Below are 12512 nucleotides of genomic sequence, written 5' to 3'. Positions count from 1 at the left end.
TAGGAGATATAGGAGAGCAATAGGACAGGGGACGGAAGGCACTCTAGTGCACTTGTACTCGCCCTTTACTGACCTCTTAGGAATCTGAATAGGTCAACCGTAGATAATCTTAAGGGTAAAGTGTTGGGGGTTTGGGGATGACACTATGGAGTCCGGTAATGAGTTCCACCTATTAATGAGTATTGATGAGTATATATGAGTATTGATATTGCCTAAAAGGCTCCCAACCATATTATAATTCATTCTGGACGGACCCAGCTTCTTCGATTGTGTAAACATTCCTTAACCGGTGCGTAATTATATAACATTGCTTGCACACTGGCGATAAAAATCAGGTTTAAAGATCCAGTCATTTTTGACCTTTCCAAAAATGGCGCCAAAAGCTTCCACTACGTTTCCAAACAAAGACATCCACCGTTCCAGCTTGAGGTGTGTGTTTTTTCGCGCCAGAAACAACGATGGCGTCTCCACGAAACATTTAAAAACAAGAAAGCTGCTCTATGGAAAGGGTGTGGGGTGGGGGTTGAATCGGAGCAGGAAGTGACGTATTTGTTTTTCAGGAAGTAGCTGTCAGGCAGAATGGAGTTAGGGAGCTGCAGGGTAAGAGAGGCCTTTAATCGTCCAGGTTGATCCTCGTTAGGCTGCCAGGAGCAAAAATGGGCTCTCGAAGGCAAAAGGATTGAGAGTTTTTTTTCGAGCGTGAGCCGAAAATGACTCCCGGGAGACGAAGGCCAGCTGTCTCGTTCCGTATGGAAGCTCTGGTTTGTTGAAAATGGGCCAAGGTGCTTTCTTCCGCCTTGGAAGTGACAGGGAGACCTGATATTCCTCCTACGTGTATTGAGACTCCCCCCTGGTAGTAGGTAGAAGTTGGTTATCAGCGGCACGGTTATGTAAAATGGGGTGCATTTCAGGCATTGATCACTATATTGCTGAAGTTGTATTTTCTGCAGTCTAGTTTGGAGCGGTTTACGTTTAGTTTGCATCTATTATGTGCTCATGCGTTGTTGCAGTTGAAGTGAAGTAGTCACTAACAGGAAAGACATTTTGGTATATGATTTTATGAACTACAGTTAGCTCAGATCCGAGGCGACGTCGTTGTAAATTGTCTAAGCAGCATTTCAAGTCTGGTGGAGTAAGGTGTTTTGTTGCGAGAGGAGGAGTGAAGAACTCTTCTTGTGAAATATTTCTGGACACTCTCGATTGTATTATTGTCTGATATGCAATGCGAGTTCCATACAGGTGAGCTGTATTCAAGAATTGGTCTGACAAATATATTTTATGCTCTGGTTAGCAGTTCAATGTTTCTAGAGAAGAAGCTGCATAAGATTAGATTAACAAGGCTAGGGATCTTGTTATTTAGGCTGCACATTGTGGGGTGGTGGTGGAAACTAGAGGATTGGAATTTTGGTCCTTTTCCTGCCCCTTCCAATTTCTTTCCTTCTGACTTTTTGCAGGTTGCGTTTGAGAAAGATGGGGTCTATTTACACACCAGTGCAAAGCGGCATCCTGACCACGATTCCCTCATACCTGGAGTTATCCGCATCATTGAGAAGGTGGGTCAAGATGGTGGGTTGGCCCATTGGATTGTAAGATAATGAGAATGGATGGACAAAAGCAGGCTCAAATTTTTTTCCCCTCTTTTACTTTTTCGATGCTGGAGGAAGAATCTGAGGCTTTTGTAGCTTTGTAATATATTGTAATATTGTCTGTGTTGATTTTAAGGGGTTTTATATTGCACTGTTTTTAGGGGGGGGTGTTATATTGTACATGTAAGGGGTATTTATATTTTTGTATTTGATGTAAACCGTCCACAATACTTCAGGAGTGGGCGGCGTATAAATCCAAATAATAAATAAATAATAAAATATTGTCTAATTGTAACCTTATGGATAAAGATAGTTAATATTAATTTGAACAAAACTGGTCAGAATAGCGGAAGCTTTGCATTTAAGTCCAAGGGTTTCTATAGTTTGTTCATAGTACAAGTTGTTCTCATTTACTGACCACAGTTGGGACTGGAAATTCGTCCGTTAAGCAAATTGTTACTTAAACTAGCTAACATTGCAATGTTATGATCTTACTTCAATTTTCTTTTGTTTGCAGACCTAAGAAAGCTGTAAATGTGTGTTCTGGTTGCAAAGTTATTTTTTAATCACTACTGTAATGGCAAATGGTAGCTAAATGAGGCAGCTGTTAAATGAGGACTACCTTTATGCTGTGTTAGTCATGTACACAAATAGTAGTAGTACATAAAAGATTTAAATATTTCAGAAGAAATTTTAAGTTTCCCGCAATTTATGATTTAAGAAGTGCATATGAAAAAGCAGTAGGCAGGTTGTGATAATATTTTAGACAACAAAGTGCGGGGTGAGCAGTATTTCAGTATTTATGCATCAGTTGTTTTTCAAGGAGGAAACACGTGAAATTCAGCACTCATTTGATCACTTGAATTTCAAAATTTAAAAACCAGGTTTCAGGGTGAGGGATTTTATTGGAATATTTTATTGTAATGTTGCTTCCTTTTTATTCAGGGTTCAGATACTTTATTACAATGGACCCCTGTGGAAGAATCTTCAGATACTGCTCAAATCATGTACACTAAAAAGGTAAAGCTTTCTGCTCATTTGATCATCTGCCTATATGTATTAAATTCTGTGGTATCTTTACTTTCTATATTTTGGCAGAAGCAAAAATATATTTCTTTAGATTACAGTGGTACCTCGAGATACGAGTTTAATTCGTTCCGGACCTGGGCTCTTAAGTCGAGCAGCTCTTATCTCGAACGACTTTTCCCCATAGGAATTAATGTAAATAATTTTAATTGGTTCCAGCCCTCAAAAAACTCACAAAGTTAGTCTAAATTATGCAGAAAGACATGTTTTTAATGAAGAAATGTACATGTACATATAAATGAATAATGAAGTTTCTTTCACTTAACTTGTAAACTTTCTTAAACTTTTAAATTTACATATGTTCAACTTCTCTGCCACCCAATCCTGTAGGACAGAGGTCCCCAACCCTTTTTGCACCAGGGACCGGCTTTAAGCGATCAAGAGAGGAATGGGTGAATGAATGGACAGAGGGTGGGAAGGAAGGAAGGAAAGAGGGAAGGGACAGGAACAGAGGAAGGAAGCAAGGAAACTTATGAAAGGGGAGAGTAAGAGAGGAATGAGTGAAGGGAGGAAGGGAGGCAAGAAGGTGGGAAGGAGAAAGAAAAGAAGAAATAGAGGAAGGGAAGGTAAAAGAGAGAAAGAAAAAGAGCAAGAAAGAAAGCTGCAAGCACCCCCCCGAGCCCCCCAGGCCGGCTGCAACCTTTTAAAACACGCGCGCCGCTTCGCAGCTGTCTCCTGAAGCCGAACGCGGAAGTTAGCGTTTGGCTTCAGGAGACAGCTCCTTGGCGCTTGTATCTCGAATTTGGGCTTGTAAGTAGAACAAAAATATCTCTCCCCTCCCAGCTCTTATCTCGAGTTGCTCTTAAGTAGAGCAGCTCTTATGTCGGTGTTCCACTGTACTAGTTTTTCTTGCTTAATCACTGTATAGGTTGATTGTTCTTTGCAGAGTAATGTGTTACAGTAGCCTTGCAGTTTATATAATTTTTAAAAAAAACCTCTGTCTCTTGAAGAAAATAGTTGCAAGAATAAAGAATACTGCTAGGGTTTCAGCTATACATGTCTTAAATTCTCCTAGAATTATTGTACAGGTAGTCCTTCAGTTATGACTAACAGAGCTTACCCATCAGTTGTAACTTGTTAGAGTTGTAAAATGGGTCAGTCATACAAAATACATGTTTTTACAACCTTTTTCCAGCAGGCATTAAGCAAATCAATGGTTTGCTATGGATATAAATTTGAACAGGAACTAAAGGAGCATTACCCTGAAAACATGATATGAGGCACATATTTAAAAACATTGAAATGTCCTCTAATCTTGTTTTCTTTTTATTAGGATACCATTGGCTCTCAAGCCGAGGAAGAACACTTTGATCCAGGATATGAACCAGACTGGGCCGTAATCAGTACAGTGGGGACAAAGTCTCGGGTTCAAGAGGAAACAGCTGGTAAATTGAAAGAGGAAGCACTAGTTTCCTTTTATGAATTTCAGTTGTGTGTATCTAGATTTTCTGACGAAGTTGCAATAAAGAATGGAGCATGGGGATGAGAAAAAGACAGTAGTTAGAAATTGTGGCATTTTGTTTCCTTTGTCGCTATACTCTTCCTGTGTTTCCCCTACCAGTTTCTGGCTCAAAATCTCCAGTCCCACGTGGTCAGTGGGCCTTCTCTATCAGCTTGTCTGACCTGAAATCCATCCGTAAGAGTAAACCAGGCCTTGGCTGGTCGTACCTTATCTTCATCACCAAAGAAGGCATTTCCATTCAAGCTCTGCATTTCCACCGTGGAGGCACGAAGGCCCTTCTCAAAGCTCTTTGCAAATATGTCATATTAGCCACGTGAGTGAGATTACATCACAGCCTTTGTTGCAATAAAGAAACAAGATGCAGTCTCCATCTGGTTTAAACTTGTTGCTTGGAATAGGGGAATGTTTTCTAATATCAGCTTCTGAAAGCTAATTTTGAAAGCTTTTGTTAGATAGCAGGATATTCCAAGGCTGTAGATTAATTCAGTAAGTGAGGAAAAATATCCAGGAGGAAAACAATAGTAAATCACCTTTACATTGAATTTGTCCCTGAAGTTACTGGGAGTCAAGCTCGACATTATTCTTTGTCTCATTGGAGGCTTTGAGAAAAATGCTGGCTAAGTTGCAACTAAAGCCCAGATATCTAGCAACAGCAAGAGAAATCTGGTTATCCTGGTTGTTTGGGATTTCTTGTAGTCATCTGATGAGCCTCATTAAGTTGCTATCCACCACACACATGCGCACCAGCCAGCTCATCTTCATTCATGCATGCCGGATCACCAGAAACCAGAACAACAGCTTGCTGGCGCATGCATGCCTGTTTTTCAGGCCATTTTCCGATATGTCACCTCCCGCAAAGACCAGCTGGCTGGCGCGCATGTGCGTATCGGAACCCAGAAGAACAGCCGGTGCCGGCAGAGGGCTCTGCGTGCGACCTCTGACACATGTGCCATAGGTTTGCCATCACAGGTATAGGTAGTCCTCGACTTACAACAGTTCATTTAGTGGCCAGTACTGAAAAAAATGATTTATGGCCATTTTTCACACATACAAGCTTTCCCTATAAAAAACAAATGTTTCACTTAAGAACAGAAAATTTGGGCTCAATTGAGATAATAAGTCGAGGACTACTATGCTTTCCTATACTGTAAAAGCTGGAAGTCAATGCTTTCATTTATTTTCCCCCTTTGTCCTACAGCTTTCTTTCCTTTTTCTTCCAAATTTTCCTGTCATCTTTATTTTTAATCTTTATTTTTATATCACGATGATTTTAATTGTTGTAAACAATGAAAAAATATATATAATGCACTGTACAATTTATCGCAGTGTTGAAACCTTCTTCCATTTTTTTTTTAAAAATCATTTTTATTTCCTTTCGCTTTCTTTCTTGCAGCTCCCCCAAAGATTCTCGGCTCTACCTGGTTTATACACATGACTCAGATGCCCTTTCTCATTCCTTTGATGAGCTTCAGCTCTTTGATGACAGTTCGTCAAATCTAGTATCGGTAAGAATTTTTTCTGAAGGGCTTCCATTCCTTTTCCTTACTCTGGAAAAGGAATGAAGAAAAACTTAAAGCAGAATTGGGTTTTGTGGGGGGAAAAGGAACAAGATGTTAATACGGGGGTTTTTTTTCCAGGCAAAACCTTTGGTTTAGGGATGTTTGGGGAACAGTTATTTTGAACCAAAAGGGATCAAATGAAAAATAAAGGTTTTGTGCAAACTCTTTAATTAGTGGAATTAGTTTAATGACTTAGATCAGTGATTCTTGACCTCGGAAACTTTAAGATGTCTGGACTTCAGTTCCCAGAATTCCTCACCCACCCATGATATCTGGGGAATTCTTGTAGTTGAAGTGCAGATATCTTAAAGTTACCAAAGTTGAAAAACTTTGTTGCGTTAGATGATAAGCCAGCAAGTGAGAATCCAGAACTGTGTCAAGCAGACTGGATATTTTTATTTGCACTATGCTTTTCAACTCCTGCATCCAAAAATGATATATAAGGAGAATATCTACAAAGATTTCACAGAAACAGAAATTATAGAACATAGAACATCCCTTCCAGTTCCACAGAATTATAAGGGACCTTGGAAGTCAGCTAGTCCAACCCCCTGCTCAAGCAGATTTATACCATTTCAGACAAATGGCTGTCCAGTCTCATAAAAGCCTCTGGTGATGGAGCACCAACAACTTCTGGAGGCAAGTTGTTCCACTGGTTAATTGTTCTCACTGTTAGAAAATTTCTCCTTTGTCCTAAGTTGCTTCTTTTCTTGGTTTGTTTCCATCCTTGTCTTGCTTTCTGGTGCTTTGAAAATAAGTCTCTTCTTTGTGGCAGCCCCTCAAATATTGGAATATTGCTATCATATTACCCCTAGTCCTCCTTTTCACCAGACCAAATACAGTGGAACCCCGACATAAGAGCTGCTCTACTTAAGAGCAACTCGAGATAAGAGCTGGGAGGGGAGAGATATTTTTGTTACAAGCCCAAATTCGAGATACAAGCGCCAAGGAGCTGTCTCCTGAAGCCAAACGCTAACTTCCGCGTTCGGCTTCAGGAGACAGCCGCGAAGCGGCGCGCGTGTTTTAAAAGGTTGCAGCCGGCCTGGGGGGCTCGGGGGGGTGCTTGCAGCTTTCTTTCTTGCTCTTTTTCTTTCTCTCTTTTACCTTCCCTTCCTCTATTTCTTCTTTTCTTTCTCCTTCCCACCTTCTTCCCTCCCTCCCTCCCTTCACTCATTCCTCTCTTACTCTCCCCTTTCATAAGTTTCCTTGCTTCCTTCCTCTGTTCCTGTCCCTTCCCTCTTTCCTTCCTTCCCACCCTCCGTCCATTCATTCACCCATTCCTCTCTTGATCGCTTAAAGCCGGTCCCTGGTGCAAAAAGGGTTGGGGACCTCTGTCCTACAGGATTGGGTGGCAGAGAAGTTGAACATATGTAAATTTAAAAGTTTAAGAAAGTTTACAAGTTAAGTGAAAGAAACTTCATTATTCATTTATATGTACATGTACATTTCTTCATTAAAAACATGTCTTTCTGCATAATTTAGACTAACTTTGTGAGTTTTTTGAGGGCTGGAACCAATTAAAATTATTTACATTAATTCCTATGGGGAAAAGTCGTTCGAGATAAGAGCTGCTCGACTTAAGAGCCCAGGTCCGGAACGAATTAAACTCGTATCTCGAGGTACCACTGTATACTCAATTCCTGCAGTCGGTCTTTGTTAGCCGCCAGTCCCCTAATCATCTTTGCTGCTTTCCTCTGTACTCTTCCCAGGGTCTCAACATCTTGTTTATAATATGGTGACCAAAACTGGATGCAATTTATTTATTTATTTATTTTATTAGATTTGTATGCCGCCCCTCTCCGAAGACTCGGGGCAGCTAACAACAATAAAGAAAACAATGTGACAAATCCAATATTAAAAAGTAATCTAAAAAACCCCAATTTAAGAGGCCAATCATACAAACAAGCATACCATGTATAAATTCTATAAGCCTAGGGAGAAGGGAAAATTTCAATTCCCCCATGCCTGACGACAGAGGTGGGTTTTAAGGAGCTTGCGAAAGGCAAGGAGGGTGGGGGCAACTCTGATATCTGGGGGGAGCTGGTTCCAGAGGGTCGGGGCCGCCACAGAGAAGGCTCTTCTTCTGGGTCCTGCCAAATGACATTGTTTAGTCGACGGGACCCGGAGAAGGCCAACTCTGTGGGACCTAACCAGTCGCTGGGATTTGTGCGGCAGAAGGCGGTCCCGGAGATATTCTGGTCCGATGCCATGAAGGGCTTTATAGGTCATAACCAACACTTTGAATTGTGACCGGAAATTGATCAGCAACCAATGCAGACTGCGGAGTGTTGGTGTAACATGGGCATGCCTTGGGAAGCCCATGATTGCTCTCGCAGCTGCATCTGCAATATTCCAGATGTAGTCTTACCAAAGCTTTATATTTCAACCCTTCACATGATCGTGATTCTATCCCTCTGTTAATGATTGAGTGTTTAAAGCTGCATCATCAGGTTCTGGGTAAACATGACTTGAGTTCAGGTTTCAAGAAACGGATTATAGACTGATAGTTGAAAATGAGGCTTAGTCACTTCAGCAGCTATTTACAGCACCAGCAGCTATTTACATTGGAAGAAAGTAAACTAGATGTGAGAGGGTTGCAGTGATATGCTGAGTGCTAATTGCAGAGTTTCCGATACATGGGTACTGTTGAGATGATTAGCGCCGGACACTCCTAGACAACAAATTAATTAGGAACTATAATATGCAACACACATTTGATGCGGTAAAGTTTAACAGGTAGTCCTCCCTCAGTGACCCAAAATTGGGACTGGCAACTCTATTTGCCAAGGGCCACAGTTGCTAAACGAAGCATCACCTGGCTCTGACTTAACAATTTTACTTCCACCTTCTCTTTGAACTCTGCTTATTGCAAGCCAATTGTGAATCACGTGATTGGGATGCTACAGTGGTTGCAAAGCTTTCCCCCTCTCCCCTTTGTTTGCAGTGTCGTAACTTTGAATGGTTGGTAAGCGAGGGACTTAGTGAGGACTACCTGTGGCTGTAAACACTTGGTTGTTTTTCCTCCTAGCGGTTCCTGCAGGATCCTTACGCTGCCACCTTTGGCGGCTTCTCCAAAGTTACCAATTTCTTCCGTGGAGCGCTGCACCAGGAAGATGGACTCTCCCACCATTCCTTTGGTGACTCAGCAGCTGCCAACCTGGAGGAAGAGACAGGCTTTGAAGTCATCACCTGTGTGAGTGTTGAAATAGGCAATTTTGAAAGCTGGCAGAGATGCCAAAACAGTTAAGGGGGAAAAGTGTTTTTCTGGCTCAAGGAATGGCTGGTTATCATTTCTGCCACCCATTTCCTCCAACTGTCGTCGAATTACTGAAGATAATAATAATAATAATAATAATAATAATAATAATAATAATAATAATAATGTATTGGATTTGTATGTCGCCCCTCTCCACAGACTCGGGGTGGCTAACAACAATAATAAATACAACATGTACAATCCAATAATAAAAAACAACTAAAAACCTCTATTATAAAACCAAACATACACACAAACATACCATGCATAACTTGTAATGGCCTAGGGGGAAGAGCTATCTCAACTCCCCCATGCCTGGCGGTATAAATGAGTCTTGAGTAGTTTACGAAAGACAGGGAGGGTGGGGGCAGTTCTAATCTCCGGGGGGAGTTGATTCCAGAGGGCTGGGGCTGCCACAGAGAAGGCTCTTCCCCTGGGGCCCGCCAAACGACATTGTTTAGTCGACGGGACCCGGAGAAGGCCAACTCTGTGGGACCTTATCGGTCGCTGGGATTCGTGTGGTTCCGGAGGTAATCTGGTCCAATGCCATGTAGGGCTTTAAAGGTCATGACCAACACTTTTGAATTGTGACCGGAAACTGATCGGCAGCCAATGCAAGCCACGGAGTGTTGAAGAAACGTGGGCGAATCTTGGAAGCCCCACGATGGCTCTCGCGGCTGCGTTCTGCACAATCTGAAGTTTCCGAACACTTTTCAGAGGTAGCCCCATGTAGAGAGTGTTGCAGTAATCGAACCTCGAGGTGATGAGGGCATGAGTGACTGTGAGCAATGACTCCCTGTCCAAATAGGGCTGCAACTGGTGCACCAGGCAAACCTGGGCAAACGCAGTCATGTTGTGGGGCAAGCTGGTAAAAATGCAACAAGTGGGGCACTGTAGAAAGGAGTAGATTACAAGCAAACTCTTTGAAGGAAATCACTTTCTTTTGATCAATGAGCAGCCAGCCAGTCGCATGTCAATCTTAGAAAAAATCTGTGAAATAGCAGGAGTAGTGGCAGCTAGTTTGTTACAGTGGCTTGTGCTGCCTTGTCATGTTTATACATGCACCTGTCAGTTTTATGTATTTGTGTATCTGGTCTTCCCATCGATGGAGTGATTACACAAATGATTCATGAGGACTAAAAAAAACTTCACACCCAGTGTGAAGCTGCAGTAGTAGTAGCTAACTTCCAAGTTACCTTGACATTTTATAAAAACTTATTGGAGATTCGAAGTCACAAAGTTATGTAGGACTGAGAATCTTATTCAGCTTCTGGGTGATAGCCCTTAATTTACAGATTTCTTCCAGCAAAAATAACACTTGTGGTTATTTATTATTATTATTATTATTATTATTAATATTATTATTATTATTATTATTTATTAGATTTGTATGCTTTTAAGAGGATTTCAAACCTTACATTTGTACTTTCTGAATTTCAACTGAATGATATTTATCAAGGGTATTTTAAAAGTGTGTCATATTGGAACTGGTTGAAGAGCTAACTGTATTCAAAATAGTTATACAGTGATCCCTCGATCATCGCGAGGGTTCCGTTCCAGGACCCCTCGCGAAGATCGATTTTTCGCGAAGTAGCGGTGCGGAAGTAAAAACACCATCTGCGCGTGCGCAGATGGTGTTTTTGCTTCCACTGCCGGCCGCCCTTCGCCCGCCCACCCCGTTGCTCGCGCCTGGGGTGGCGCGTTGCTGGGGAAAGCGCGCGCGCTTGGGGACTCCCTAGGTCCGCTCCCCAGCTGGGGAGCGGACCTAGGGAGTCCCCAAGCGCGCGCGCTTTCCCCAGCAACGCGCGCGGGGTGGGGACTCCCCAGCTGGGGAGCGGACCTAGGGAGTCCCCAAGCGCGCGCGCATTCCGCAGCAACGCGCGCGGGGTGGGGACTCCCTCCCCAGCTGGGGAGCGGACCTAGGGAGTCCCCAAGCGCGCGCGCATTCCCCAGCAACGCGCGCGGGGTGGGGACTCCCTCCCCAGCTGGGGAGCGGACCTAGGGAGTCCCCAAGCGCGCGCGCTTTCCCCAGCAACGCGCGCGGGGTGGGGACTCCCTCCCCAGCTGGGGAGCGGACCTAGGGAGTCCCCAAGCGCGCGCGCTTTCCCCAGCAACGCGCGCGGGGTGGGGACTCCCTCCCCAGCTGGGGAGCGGACCTAGGGAGTCCCCAAGCGCGCGCGCTTTCCCCAGCAACGCGCGCGGGGTGGGGACTCCCTCCCCAGCTGGGGAGCGGACCTAGGGAGTCCCCAAGCGCGCGCGCTTTCCCCAGCAACGCGCGCGCGGTGGGGACTCCCTCCCCAGCTGGGGAGCGGACCTAGGGAGTCCCCAAGCGCGCGCGCTTTCCCCAGCAACGCGCGCGCGCTGGGAAGCAGAGTTAGGGTGTCCCCAGGCTCGCGCGCACCGCCCGCCCGCCCACGCTGTTGCTGGCTCCGCTTCCCAGCTGGGAGGCGGAGGTGGGGTTTCCCGCGCGCGTGCCGCCCGCCCGCCCACGCCGTTGCTCGCGCCGATGCTGTCTTACCAGGGCAAGAGGGGGAAGACCCAGGGAAGCCTCTGCCCGGCGGGGAAACTCCACCATCTACGCATGCGTGGAAGGGCACGCATGCGCAGATGGTGGAGTTTACTTCCGGGTTGAAAACTCGCGATATGGCGTTTCGCGAAACTCGAGATCGCGAAACTCGAGGGATCACTGTATTATGCCAGTGATGGCGAACCTATGGCATGGGTGCCACAGGTGGCACGCAAAGCCATATCTGCTGGCACGCGAGCGGTTGCCCTAGCTCAGCTCCAACATGCATGTATGTGTCGGCCAGCTAACTTTTGGCTCGCACAGAGGCTCTGGGAGAGAGTTTTTGGCTTCCAAAGAGCCTCCAGAGGGATGGGGAGGGCATTTTTACCCTCCCTTGGTTCCAGGGAAGCCTTTGGAGCCTGGGGAAAGCGAATCACAAGCATAGTGGGCCCGCCAGAAGTTGGGAAACAGGCCATTTCTTGCCTCCAAAGGGCCTCCAGGACACAAGGAGGCGAGGGAAGCTGTTTTCAACCTCCCCAGGCATTGAATTATGGGTGAAGGCACTCGCGCATGCACGATAGCATACACGCACGCTCTTTTGGCACCATCACTGTACTATGCTAATATGTTTATTCTATAAGCTTCCTTCAAAAGACTAAGCTCTTAAAAGTCAACTTTAAAACGATCAAATAAATGAAGATACAGTAGTACCTCGGCACTTGACTGCTTTGAAACTCATCGAATTTGGTACTCAATGCATTTTGGCATGAAAAATTTGTTCCAGTTCTTATCATTTGTTTGGTACTTGTGCAAGCTAGAACTTGTCCATGTCTGTTGTCTTATGAGTCGTAACCCTTTACAGCTGAAACAAAGGATCACATGTTAATTATGTGGTTTGTTTGAAACTCATTGATTTTAGTATCTGTCACACCCCTTGGAACCAATTCAGGTTGAGTACCGAGGTAACTACCCCAGTAGTTAACAGATTCACAACAGAACTTCTCCTTTGCTAGATCTACTGCAGAGTAACTGGAAAGTTGCTTTTACAACTTTTCAA

The 12512-nt window shown here is 44.3% G+C and overlaps 1 protein-coding gene across 7 annotated transcripts in view; it reads left to right on the top strand.

Annotated features, from left to right (window-relative positions):
• TBC1D17 (TBC1 domain family member 17) overlaps nt 1–12512 on the top strand; it is a 30248-nt gene that overhangs the window by 1743 nt on the left and 15993 nt on the right. For 2 of the 7 annotated variants that reach the window (XM_070767270.1, XM_070767269.1), the window contains exons 1-7: nt 508–600; nt 1455–1553; nt 2532–2606; nt 3946–4057; nt 4234–4447; nt 5528–5639; nt 8722–8886. In XM_070767270.1, coding sequence (XP_070623371.1) covers nt 580–600; nt 1455–1553; nt 2532–2606; nt 3946–4057; nt 4234–4447; nt 5528–5639; nt 8722–8886 — 798 coding nt within the window. In that variant the 5' untranslated portion in view covers nt 508–579. Of the gene's footprint in view, nt 1–507; nt 1240–1454; nt 1554–2531; nt 2607–3945; nt 4058–4233; nt 4448–5527; nt 5640–8721; nt 8887–12512 lie in introns of those variants that run through there. The other 5 variants (XM_070767267.1, XM_070767266.1, XM_070767272.1 and 2 more) reach the window with 4 other exon arrangements.

Source organism: Erythrolamprus reginae, chromosome Z (assembly GCF_031021105.1).
Source record: "Erythrolamprus reginae isolate rEryReg1 chromosome Z, rEryReg1.hap1, whole genome shotgun sequence".
Lineage (NCBI taxonomy): Eukaryota > Metazoa > Chordata > Lepidosauria > Squamata > Dipsadidae > Erythrolamprus > Erythrolamprus reginae.
The sequence above is the reverse complement of the archived record's forward strand: the minus strand, read 5'-3'. Positions and strand labels throughout refer to the sequence as shown.